This window comes from Eurosta solidaginis, chromosome 2 (assembly GCF_040869045.1).
Source record: "Eurosta solidaginis isolate ZX-2024a chromosome 2, ASM4086904v1, whole genome shotgun sequence".
Taxonomy (NCBI): Eukaryota; Metazoa; Arthropoda; class Insecta; order Diptera; family Tephritidae; genus Eurosta; species Eurosta solidaginis.
In genome coordinates this window covers 142,958,058-142,971,712 of record NC_090320.1, presented here as the reverse complement: position 1 = coordinate 142,971,712, position 13,655 = coordinate 142,958,058, and the positions used below count along the sequence as shown (strand labels likewise).

The 13,655-nt window shown below is 39.3% G+C and overlaps 1 protein-coding gene across 1 annotated transcript in view; it reads right to left on the bottom strand.

Annotated features, from left to right (window-relative positions):
- TfIIB (transcription factor IIB) overlaps positions 1-13,655 on the bottom strand; it is a 668,905-nt gene that overhangs the window by 239,207 nt on the left and 416,043 nt on the right. The window contains exon 3 of the mRNA XM_067766288.1: positions 1,803-2,037. Coding sequence (XP_067622389.1) covers positions 1,803-2,037 — 235 coding nt within the window. The remainder of the gene's footprint in view (positions 1-1,802; positions 2,038-13,655) is intronic.

The following is a 13,655-nucleotide window of genomic DNA, read 5'->3' as shown; positions in this document are numbered from 1 at the left end:
CCTCTTTGTGAAAATACCGTTCTTCACTTTTTAAGTAATTCTTATAAGAAATTTAATCCTCTTTCCAATTGAACAAACCGCAGTTTTCTATCTTTCTTAGTTTTTTCACAAATCGCATTTAAAGGCAAATCGGACCACATATACTTTTTTTTTTTTTAATATTTCGATCCATGCGCCACCTATCGGAGTTTTTTTCTTATTATTGCATTGTCATCGGGTTCTGAACTATATTCCAAGTTTCAAGATTGTAGCTTATCGGGAAGTTACTTACTTACAAAATTCGCTCACAACGGCCGGCTGCTACAGAGAGTCAAGCTAAACAAAACCTTTAAATGCGTTTTTCTCGAAAACTTGTTTTCGCACAATTCATGATTCAATTTCATGATTCCCGTTTCATGATTCCAGGTCACATATCATCACTGTTTGTAAGTACGGCCTGTTGGAATACGTGAGATAATACCTTAGTTCTCATACTGTGACTAAGAGCCCATCGTTGCCTGGCAGAAATCGAATTTCTGAAGTGGGTTATACCTGTTCAAGTGTTTGCTTTATTAGCATCGATGGTATGTTGAAGGGTAAGGTCCACCGGTGATGCCGCTAATTAATTTTTTGTGCGCTTTACACCAAACGCTCCATGTTTGAATTCTTGAATAAGAGTTGAAATTTCTATTTTTCAATCAGCCTAGCGTAATGGGGCGGATTCAGTGCAAAGAATAAGCTACACATTTCATCGATGCTAATTATGTACAAGACATATATATGACATTTTACAAATTAACAGTTTGTATACTGTTGTTGCGTATGTAGAATATTATATGCATCAACCTATGAAAAAGGGGTTTTGATCCCTAACTCCAAAATTTGAGGATATATTAGAAACCCTAAGTATGCAGATTTTATGTGCTCGACTAGACCAACGAATTGACTCACAAGGAAGGAATCTGCAAAAAAACCGAGATAGTATGATTTCGGAATAAAACATAGTTCAAGCATACCGTGTCCTTTGAACCGACATGCCAAGGGTTTCTTCCAGGATAGGAGGTGCCAAGTCGTTACTTTTAGGGTCGGGGCGTTGCCAGCTTTTATAATTTGAATATTTCATTTGAATACACTATGCAAAATATTTTGGTGCAATTGCTCCTTCTTTGAACCGATTTGCCAAGGGTTTCTTCGAGGATAGGAGGTGGCAAGTTGGTACTTTTGGGGTCGGGGCGTTGCGAACTCTCATAATTTGAACATTTTATTTGAATACACTATGCAACATATTTTTGCCGAAAATTTACTTTTCATCGACGAATTACCACGATCCTGCCAAGCTAGGATCTGGCAAGTCCACGGTTTCAGGTTGTCCCAGATACCAGTAAATGTGTTATACTGGTCCCATTTGAATACAACATGCAACATGTTTTTTGCAGTCGGCTCCCCTACTATTACATATAAAATAAGAGTAGCGCGACCAAAAAAAAAACTTTTCTCAAATAAAAGATGCGTCTGATTTTATATCAAAAGGAACAATGTTACGCGCCAACGAATATGAATTTCCAAAAGAATATTTTTTTAACTACTCTAATATACTTATAAAAGAATATCGGGAATAACGTTGTGAGCGACGATCATAATTTTTCAGGAAAGCAAAAAATAAACCTTTAAAAATATAATATTCGCCGAGTTTATATATGAGCACTGGAAGAGATTAATATTAACGGTAGTCTTAAGAAGTTAGGGTTTTTAGTAACAAGCGTTTACAACGTTTTGCACGAATACCCTTTATATGTAAAAAAAAATATAATGAATAAAATTACCCAGATTTGCGCAGAACCTGGACATGAAATCTGCTGTAGTAATCAAATCCACACTTGTTTCAAGAGCTTTAAGTGTCAGTTTAAAACAGCGTCCAATTTCTTTTTTACTTATTTTACTGACAGCGCAAATTTCTTTGAAAGTACGCGGTACACCTTCCTGCCGGCAAGCAATATATAAACATGCCGAAGCCTTAGCATCATTCGATCGGCCTTTAAGATTTTTTCCATCATGTACCTATATAATGAAGTGATAATGGTATATTACGGCTACCGATTTTTTATAATTTCAATAGAAATATTGTTGTTGTAATATTAAATCAGAGGGAAGAGTTATATTTGTTTAAATGGTAGTAATAGCAAAAGAACATTTGAATGATTTCTGGGATGGACCAATGAATGGATAAGCAATGCCAAATTTTTTCGGCTGACTTTAATCGACTATAGAAAAAATCGCTAGACGCTACCACCGAACAAATTGAAACATATTACTAAATAAATGTAAGGCGCGATAACCTCCGAAGAGGTTTTATGTCGAGCTTCTCTTCCAATTTGCGCCGTGCTCCTTTTAATGTTTCCTACAAATTGGTGGAACGGCACCTACATGTTTTATGCCGACACCGAACGACATCTGCAAGCCAGAACATTTCATGGAGAAATACACTCGGAGTGCTTGCCACTTTTATGCCGAGGGGCGACTCCACTTACAAAAACGTTATTCTAATTGAAAAAAACTTGTTTCTTAAATTTTAATGTTGCTTTGCCCGTGGCGTGAACCAATGATCTACGCTACCACCACACCACGGCGGCGGCTGAGTTGAATGAGGCTGCCGAAAAAATCGGAGTTTTTTCGCGTAGTTAGACCTCCCCAAGGGCGCTCTGGATCCTCCCATGCCTCGAGCGATGTATCAATACTTGTGGGTGGTCTCAGTGTATATGCCCCACGCGGAAGTAGCGGGACCACCACCTGCCATACTGGATCAAATCACAGCTGAAGCAAAGCGGAGAGGTGTTGGCGTGCTTGTGAGAGGTGAGTCTTTATTTACTTTTATTATAGATAAGGCACTATGTTTATGTAAGAGGGATAATGCCCGACTTTTGTTACAGCAGTAAGGGAGGAGGTCCTGGACCTCACCCTGGTTAGTAGAGAACTGGTAGATCGGATATCGCGTTGAAGAGTTCCCAACGGGCACTCCTTCTCTGATCACCGATATATTCAGCTTTACCACATCCCAAGTTGTGACTCTGGAGTATAGTCTGCTGAGTAAATGAAGATAAACAGATAACAATTGATACTTGTAAGAGTGGGTTGTGGTCACTCTTTTTTTTAAATGTTTGAAACTGCGTTAGGCTTTGCTGACCGATGGCATCTGATCTAGGGTAAATGTGTTCAGTCCCTGTGATTATGAAGATGTATCTTTTATAGATGACGTCGAAGTAGTTATTCATAAGCGGAACGAACATTTCAATCATGCTGTGTTGGCAAGGTCGTAATCACATTCCCTTAATTGTGATGCAGATTTATGCTCAGAAAAGGTTGTTCCCATCCCTTAGTACTTGTATTAAAAATGCTGGAATTGTAGCATGTATCTGATAGCACTTGGCATTAAAACATGCTATAGCAAAATATTTGTTCTTGGCACAGAATAGTAATGGAATTCAAGGTGGAGTTGCCTAGCAACCGGATAACATTATCCTTAAAATGGAAAGGACCATTGATAAACTCCGTACCCTTCCAAGGTAAGACCTTTTGTACACCCGATTACAAATTTAGTACCAACGATCGTGCATTGAAGTGTATGGGTAGGAAACATGGAGCTGAAATTTGGGCTATTGATCGTGCAAATGAGGCTTCCATTGACTCACGTTAAGGCATATTGAATAACTTCCGGGACAGCTAGAGTCTTGAAACTTGGAACACACATTTTAACCCGATGACAAATAATCATGAGGAGAAAAAGTTTACTAGGTGGTCCAAGGATCGTTAAGATTCTAAAAAATGTCCGAGCTTAGAAATTTTGCTTTCGAGTTTTAAGGAATTTCCCGATAACTCAGTGACCTAAAACTTTGAAAAAAGCTTCGGGCTTTAAAACATTATAATATTTGAGATAAGAGAGTTTTCTAGAGGATACAGATCTAGATATGTACATACAGATATTTAGGGAGTCCATTTATAAAATGTGGAATCTTGCAACCGCTATTCGAGAAATTTCACGTAATGTTAGATTCTTGATACTAAGAACATACTTTAGGATCCGTTGACCATGCAACATGAGGGTAAACAAATTTCCCTAGGTGATCCAGGAGTCGCGAAAATTCAAAAAATCGTCCGAACTTGGAAATTTAGCTTAGAGACCTTAATTTAGAACGAAACTTCGGGCTTTATTAGGTTGTAATATTTAGGATAAAGGAGTTTTCTAGATGGGACAGCGAACGAGATATTTAAAGTTATTAGAAAGTCCAACTTGTGGAATCTTGCGATCGATTTTTAAGTAAAAGCTCATTGAAAACATTACACATAGTTTGTCACTTTGACAATGCAACAAGAATAGAAAATAGAAAACAGATAAAAACATTTGAAGTAGTCCTTTTACATAAATGGACCAGAAGAAACGAAAAATGTTTTTATCAAGAAAGACATAATCTTGTTGAACTTTGATATTCAAATTTTAACATAACCACATTTGTATGGGGAACAAAAATATAAAGGTGGAGTGCAATAAATAGACTTTCGATATATTCTTTACCTAAGCTCGACAATGTGCACTCCACATTTAAGATTTGTCTTATTTGAAGAGATATTTTTTGTTTCTTTTGGTCCATTTATATAACGGAAGTACTTAAACAATTTTTCTTCTTTTTATACCATCGTCTGTTGGGAAAAAAATTTTATTTGCATTAATTCGTGTTAAAACATCTTTAAAATATCCGTTTGTCTATGGTATAACTTAGCCTTAATTCAATGTAAATCAACAAAAGGGTTAAAACACTAAATATACTACTGGTCCTCATATTTATTAGTGACAATATCAGAGAATGTACAAAGCCAATCACTCCCAAGGATAGACATCATATATCTTTGGCTATTAATTTTAGTTTTTATTGTCATGCACGGGATACTTCTGAAAGCAGATAAACTTTCACTTGTAATTCATATAATTTTCCCAGTTTTATTGGTTTTTCATCTGATATAGACTTGATAAATCTGGTAGTTTCTTAACGTTCAAATCTATTTTATTCGACCATAGATTGGGTAAAAATACTGACACGAAAGAGGCTGTACAAACTTCCGTGGTATACGAAAGAATTAAAAAAACTAAGGAATCTTAAAATTACATGCCTAAGTTTAAACATACTAGGAACCATTTGTTCCTCACCAAATAAAATGATCTTGAATGATCGGTAGGCATCACCGGCATGCAGGAGCAGTGAGTCAATGGAGACGAACGGTTATATATGATAGTGTTCTATGTTTAAACAGTAAGGACCTTTATCACAATCAGTCAGTCAGCGTTAACTGGGGGAGGTGAAAACGGCTTTACATACTTTTATTATATGTAAGATTTTCATAGAAAAAATTTAATAAAGCAACTAAGTTTCGTCACGCGCGCTCCGTCTACCACACCGAAGATCGTGGGTTCAACTCCCGGTCAAAACAACATCGAAAATTTAGAAAAAAGTTATTTCAATTAGGAAAAACAATTTGCTAAGCGGGGTCGCCTATTGGCAATGATTTAGCAAACACGCCGAGTGTATTTCTGCCATGAAAAGCTTCTCAGTGAAAATTCATCTGCCTTTCGGAGTCGGCATAAATCATGTAGGTCCCCGTCCCGCCAATTTGTATGAAAAATTTAAAAGGCAAATTGGAAGAGAAGCTCGGCCTAAAATCTTTTCGGAGGTTGTCGCACCTTGCATTTATTTATTTTTTGAAACAAAAACGTATTAAATTTATCTTTTAAGAAATGAAGAAGCGATTGTTTTCCTGGATTCGTTCGATTGTTTTGGCGTTCGAAGTTTTGATCATCTTACAGTAGAAGTAAGTCCACTTTAATATTATTGATCAAAATGGGCAGATAATATATTTATTGCAACTTTGTATGAGACTAACATTCATTGTCGCATATTCATATGTAACGAAGCTTTCCCTGTGCTCCGGTGCTTCTTGAATAATTGCTGGGGTATACTCGCCATATCCAGGGTTCCGTACAATAAATTTATACTTTGGGGCCCTTTTCCAAGTCGTAAAAAATCACTTTATTGAACTCAATTATTTATAACAAACTTAACCTAAAACTTCATTTAATTTCAATTCTTTACAGCGTTGCCATATATTTTTTTCCAAGTCGTCAGACGCCGCCCAAAAATCGTCAAAAATCGTCATATCTATGGCAGCAACCAATAACAACCAAAGTTGAGTTAGGACGAATTTGGGTTATTACCAGGGGACGTACGATTGTATTCGCCGGAAACCAAATTGAGATCGCCGGATTTAATTCAACAATATTAACTTTAAAAGCGCTTTTCTGAAAATTGTCTTTAATTGTTATTTTTTGTTGCCACATACAACATATAAAATCGTTTTCAATTCATTTCGTTTTATTTTATAAATAACAAAAACGTCTTAAAAGATAAGTTTTGTATTACATACAAAAGGTACTTGTTTTCAGTCATTTTAACAATATTTTTTTTTTTTTGAGCTCGAATTGAACCTCCTATATCATTTTAGTTTCTTAGTTATACATTTTCGCGTTAATTTTTTAGCATATTTATTTGCGGTTTAATATTATAACAGGAAAAGTTATTCAATTTTTAATAATATTGGGCTAGCAATATTCTTTTTAATGTATCAGATTCCAGACGGTTTCGGATTTTTGTTTTGTTTAAATTTATTTTAGAAAAAGTTCGTTCTACATTCGCTGAAGAGTGTGGCAAGCACATTAGATCTGCAACGAATGCACATAAATTTAAAAAAGCGTATGTAGAGTTAGCTCTTTTGATATTTTCCCAAAAACTTCTGGAGGAACTATAGAAATGTCTTCAAAATAGAGGAATTGCGGCATTTGTGGTATAGCGTTTAGTTTTTGGGTAATTTTGGCCTAACCAAAAGTCCAATTCACATCTTTTTCGCCACATTTTGTTTTGTGAAATATCATCTATAACGTACTTTATCAAAAGTTGTATACCACCAACAGTTTACAATTTATAAGACGAAATTCGGTTGAGCTCGAAATGCCGCTTCCCCAAAAATTGGCGGGTAATATGGTACGCAAACGTAGGCTAATTTTAATCTACTAAAGAAAATATTAAATAACTTCTTTTAAAATTTACCAATTTTACTAATAAAAGATAAATAGCTTCTGTGCAAGTCTCGCAAATAAAAATTAGATTTTTTTGGGAATGCAGACGTTTTGAGCCCAAACCGTATCGCACTGTAAACAAGCACTCCATTCTGATATATTTCTTTCGTCCTTCCATAACTTTTCGCAAAAGGAGCAAATTGCTCCGTCTGGAGGCTTTTCAACAAAGTCCCCTTGGTTCGATTCTGCGTAGGCGACGCTTACTTCGGAGTCATTGGTTAATTCTTCACATTCAGCTTTTCTAGCTTTCACTGCTGATTTTTTGAAGGTTCCATGGTGAAACGACTCCTTTACTGGTTGATAGCACAGGTTCTGGAGAAGTCACTCGATTTGTATTAGATGTCGGTGAAGTATTTTTTTTGAAGTATTATTTTGCTCGGAAATTTCAGAGTTTGCAGCAATATAGTCGGCATCAGTAAAAATATTGCGATCGAATGGGTATATACCAGTACATCTGAAACCGTTAACTGCAACGTGACCAGTCTGAACCTTTTAATACGCTTTGGAATTTAGTAAATTTTCTCTCATAAAACGCTTTAATTCGTTACTGTAATAAGTCTTGAGTGGGCTCATGAATGCTCTGTCTAGCGATTACATTTTATGAGTGGAATGCGGAGGCAAATATATCATCACCACTCCGCCGTTTTCACGAGCTAAGTTGATCACTTCAATATTTATTACTGTAGTGTCCCTCTAAAATCAACATTATTGGATTTATTTCTTGGCGTTTAAATATTTAAAATAAATCTTACATAGAAGGCAGGCTTAAATCGTCATTTTCCATAACAAAATCGTCCAAGCGTCATTCTAGTTGAAAATCGTCAAAATGACGACGGCGTCGTCAATATGTCAACACTGATTATTTACTTTATTTGGTATTCGGTATCGGCGTGGGTAACGGTTCACCTGAGTCCCATTGACGTGCCTGATGGCGTTCTTGCTTATGTTATTGTTACTCTGATTTATGTATTTTCTATTTGTATTATGCTTTTGTATTGGCTAACGGTCCACTAGGTCCCGTTAGCGCGTGGTTATTGGACGCCTTAGTGGCGTGCCTACGCTGGCGTTCGTGGCTACGTTGGCTGTCGTGCTGAATGTCACTGAGGACGCTCGTTGATGACGCTTTGACGCTGGCGTCGCGATCAGAGTTTAGTCACTGAGGACGCTTGGTTTAAATGCCGTTGACGTTGCGCTGACGCGGGGAGAGAGAGCCGTTGCTGTCGGGTGTCGCCTCGCGGTCGACCGTGGTGGGTCGGCGGAGCGCAGCCTTCAGCGTATATGAGCGGGTAAAGATCGCAACACTCAATTACAGCTCAGTCTGCGTCTACGTCGGGTGGTGATGTCCCGAATTGGTCAAAACCTATTTACTGGCTATCACCATCCGCTCGTAGATCCGATTACTAACCACAGCGCCGGGCTATGCATTTTGCTGAACGATGGTGGCTCGGTAGCGATTACGGGTCGCCTCGCGGTCGGCTGTGATGGGTAAGCGGAGCGCAGCCTTAAGCGTATAATGAGTGGGGAAAAATCACAACACTCACGTACGGCTCAGTCTGCGTCCTCGTCGGTTGGTGATGTCCGGCATTGGTCAAAACCTATTTCTGGCTATCACCATCCGCTCGTAGATCCGACTAATAATCACAGTGCCGGGCTATACCGTTTGATGGCGCGGTTGGCTTCATCGCGTCGGCGTCTCTGTAGCTGGCACGGTTGGTTGCGTCGGCGTCGATGGCTCTGTTGCTGGCGTGGTTGAATGCGTCGGCGTCGCTTTCACTGCATTTACCCGCGTTGATATGGCGGCTCACGGTTGGCGGTGGCGGAACGGCGGTGCGCAACCTAAAGCTTGGTTTGGCCCAGTTGGCGCCTAATCTGAATGATGATGTCTCGCATTGGTCAAAACCTATTTACGAGCTATCAATCTTCAGCTTAGATCCGTTTGCTACCACGGCTCCGTGCTGACTAAATATTTTCTTGCTGCGGTCGTTGCTATTATAGACTTCAATAAACGTGATAAATGTGCTGATGATTTTGATTTGCTCGCCGTGTTGTTACGATCGGTCGTGTGTCGGTAGCAGCTGTAGTGAAAAGTTTGGATTTTTAGAAGACAAGTTGAAAGTGTGGAAATGAAAAGACAAGTTGCTACTTTGATGTGCAAACATTAAATCTCTGTTTATTCAATAAATTCTTTGTCTTATATAGTAATTTACTTAACCTATACATTCATAAATATCTTAATACTAATAACTAAAAATATGTACATTGAAAATGGGGTATGAGTACATGTATGTTTGTATACAGTCTTTGTATACATGCAGTGTAGTATGCTTGACTCTATACATGTAGTTTTGTATATGTTATTTAGCAACGTCGGCAGATGTGAGTACTTTGGTTAAGGCTATGCATACACGTTAGTATGTAAGTTTGTACGCCTGTTGGCATATCGATGCGAGTACTTTTTATTTGGTTCCCATAATGGTTTGTATGTACTAAGCAATTTATTGGCTGTGAACGGATAAGGGTTTCATATTCGGCATTCCATTGAAGTTAGTTAAACGTCTGGGTTAGTTCAATAATTTATGTAGGAAAATATTGTAACATGATTATTACTAAAATATATTTGGAGTTCATGATGCGTATTATTGCAAGTGTGTTACAGTGGGTATGAAGCATAATGCTACATTACAGTGGGTATGACGTATAATGCTACAGTAGTTGTTGTAGTCGCATGGCTTAGGTATATTGTTGTTTGATGTTGCGGTTGAAATTGGAATGTCCTAGTTTATTACGTGTTGAGTTCGTGTGTTTAACTTACTGTAGACATAATATGTTTATTATGTGATCGTGGTGCTGGTTTCGTTAGCCTCATGTTGCGGTGCTAGTGTCGTATGTTGCTGGCTTCGCTCAGCCGTATGTTATGTGTTGCTATGACAATATTGTGTGGGCCAAATTTGTTGGCAAAATTTGGTCCTCACATATAGTCAAAATAGTTTCGACTTAATTAAGAACTATAAACTATGACTATGCGCCATTGTGTTCGTGGCTTCGAGGGAAAGGGGCAGGAAGGGAAGGGTCGACGCTTAACAGTCTAGGCGATTTAATCGGTGTACAACAAGTCACGACAGAAATCCATTTTTTAACATAAGTTACACCAAGGGAGATCAAGTCCTCTTGGCGAAGGTCTCCCCTTCGTCTGCTTGCAAGGGTGCCGATAGCGGTGGCATCACGGAGAGGATCAAAAATCGCCGAAAGGACTTTTCTTTCGTACACTCCAACGGGCGAATCTATTGTCTCTAAATACGGTCCATTATACGAAGCCATACAACCCATATTCACAAGGGTTATTTTCTGTTTGATATCTAAGCAATAATCGCAGAGAAAGCAGAACTTAGTGAAGAAACTTCTGCGAAAGAAATTGGAATAGCATGTAACGTAGCGTTCCAATAATATAACCCCCACTGTACCTCTTTTCTTACTTGCGCCTGAAAATATGCCTATATAGTATAATAACAACCAACAGCTGATGGCAGGCTACAACAATAAGGCAACCACCATATGACGAGTGGCAGTAAATGGCAATATATACAGAAATGCCAAAGTAGCGGTGCATTTCTTAAGTGCTTTACAACGCAGGCTGTATAAAAGGAGTGAATTTGCCATAGGCACCCTAGGTGTTGAGCGGCCCAACGCCTTAATGACGATACAACCCCTTTCCCTCAGCTCTAGCTTCGGCTGGCTGAGTGGAAGGGGCGCTGTCATGGCGCGGGTCACCCCTCACATAGGTAAGGACGACGGGGAGGATGCCTTCATGCTACTTTGTCCCCCGCGCCCACTTAGGTGCTGAGCGGACCGACGCCTTAATGATCAGATAACCCCTTTCCCTCTGATGCGTGCCTTCAAGGTCCAGTCCCCCTCCGCCCGCGGATCGATCCACGGTGTTTCGGCTGGTACAGTCCCGCCCCCCTTGAGCACCTGCTATATAGCGTGCAAGTACGGAGGCGGGGGTGTCCAGCACTAATCAGTTCTCGCAGTTTCTCGTAGGTCACCGATCCCGCCGAAGACTACCTCTACCGGAACAACCAGCCGCTGTACAGGTAAAATCCGTTACCAGCATACTTCCCGCTTTCGTCCTGGTACGCGCTCCGCAGCCCACCGCTGCTGCTGTCACATCGTCGCCCATCTGGTGCCGCCGCTGCTTCCATCCTGCCGTTGCCACGACGACCGTTGGCCGTCCGCTATTCTTCCGCCGCTGCTATACCGACCATTGGCCGTCCCCTATCCTACCGCCGTTCAGCCGCCGTGCAGATCCCGCCGGTGTTACGCCGACCGTTGGCCGCCCGCTATCCTACCGCCGTGCTGATCCCGCCGCTGCTCCCAAACCTGCCGCTGCTGCAACGTGGCCGTCCGTTATCCTACCGCCGTTCAGCCGCCGTGCTGATCCCGCCGCTGCTTCCATACCGCCGTACTAATCCGTCTGCTACCCTACCACCGTTCAACCGCCCTTCCGATCCCCCCTTTGCTGCTGTATACATTAGAGTGGCCGCAATAAGCTAGGAAATTTTTAAAGATGGTAGTATCGATGAGCGCCGGGCTGAAAAAGTTTCTATTTTACCTAAAGAAAGCATGAAAAATTTGAAACGTCTAGGAACCCAAAAGTTGGTTAAAGTTTTGTCTTTGGGTCTTTTAGTAATTGATTGCCACTTCTAACTACATATATACATATCTATGAGAAAAGAAGTGGTTAATATTGATTGCTAAAAGACATATAAGACAACCGAAATATACATTACACATACGACCCTCCTCATGCATTGAAACCATTATGATATGAATTACAATGTGTTTTTGCCAAACTTATTTGTTTACATGCTAATTTCAAGTGTTCCTTTCGAGTGTTACAAATAATCGTCTAATATTTAAGATAAAAATGACAAAATCGTTGGATTCCAGACTTTCATCGGTTAAAACACGCAAAAGTGATGAGCAACAACGAGAAATTGCATTGATTGGACATGTTTCACACCAAATTTTAGGAGCCAAATTGCCTTCAAACAGACAAGTATTAGAAGTATTTTTCTACAATATATGTGTTTTGTGACACTAAATGCAAAAGAAAGTGCAAGACAAGCGATTTATGCTGTGTCGATATTTTGGCAACAAGCGCGTATTCTAATCCAAGAACATCATAAATGATCTGGCAAGCTTATAAAAATGTACGAAGATTGGAAAACCTTAAACAAAGTGAAGATAGAAAAGATGGCAGCGGGAATGATGAAAGAGTTTGATCTTTTTATAAGCGTTTTAGATGATCTTTTTGATATTGCGGCTTGCGATGCATTGACTATGATGAGGAACGAACAGGACAAAGTGTTTTTGGAAAAGCAGCGGCAGAAAGGACGACCGGGTTCAATGTTGGGGATTGACAAAAAATTGAGAAGAGAAAAGGAAGAAGCACGGATATCAAAACATGTGCAAACGTCAAAGTTGCAGCCAGTTGGTAAATAGTTTAATAGTTACTTTTGTGGACTATAATTATATATGTATTATTTCCAATTGAAATAAAATCGTTTTCTCACTAAAGTTTACTCCGAAAATGAAACCGAAATTGAATCTGAGTATATGGAAGCATCTACAGATAGTTTTGTCAATGATGATAATGAACCCATACAACAAAATACGAGTTCTGTTATAAAAATAAATTGGATTAAGCCACGGTAATGCGCTGCACTTGATAAAGCAAAGGTTGCAAAAAATAAAAAGGGATTTTAAAAATTAGACTCACTCCAAATTAATATTTATTACGACTTTAGGTATCAGATCGGCAGGCTATGCATATATTAGTTGCAACAGTAGAGGCTTTAGGGATTTCTGCAGATAATCTGGTCCTGAATCGTACTTCACTAAAATAGTTGTGTGAAAACAACCGACACTCTCAATTCAATGAAACAAAGTCCGAGTTCATAAAAAACGTGGGTATTATGCATAGATAAACATATTTTGTATATTTAAGTTTGTCTACGTATTACTAAATAGTTAAGTACCAACGATCGCTTGGCGGTTCACTGGGACGGGAAAATTTTGGCGGATTTAGTCGGCAGATCAAATTTAGATCGAATGGCAGTTCCGGTAAGCTACAATGGAACGGCCAAGTTTTTAGGAGCTCCCAAAATTGAGTCGGGTAAGGAAAAAACATCGCCCAAACTGTTTGCAAATTTCTAGTTGAGTGGGGGATTTCTGAAAAAGTAGTAGCTTCAAGCTTCGATGCAACCTCTTCAAACACTGGCCTTACACGTGGTGCTTGTATGCTTTTGAATGAACTTCTTGGTCGGAAACATATCAATCATGCGGGCCGTCATCACATCTATGAGATTGTGCTAAAAAATGCTTTCAAAAAGTGCGCGCCGGAAACTCTAATTTTAAATAGATTCGCTGACATATGGCAGAATATAAAACACGACCAATACAGTTTCGGTATAAATGACCAGATTGTTGGTTCCAAAAT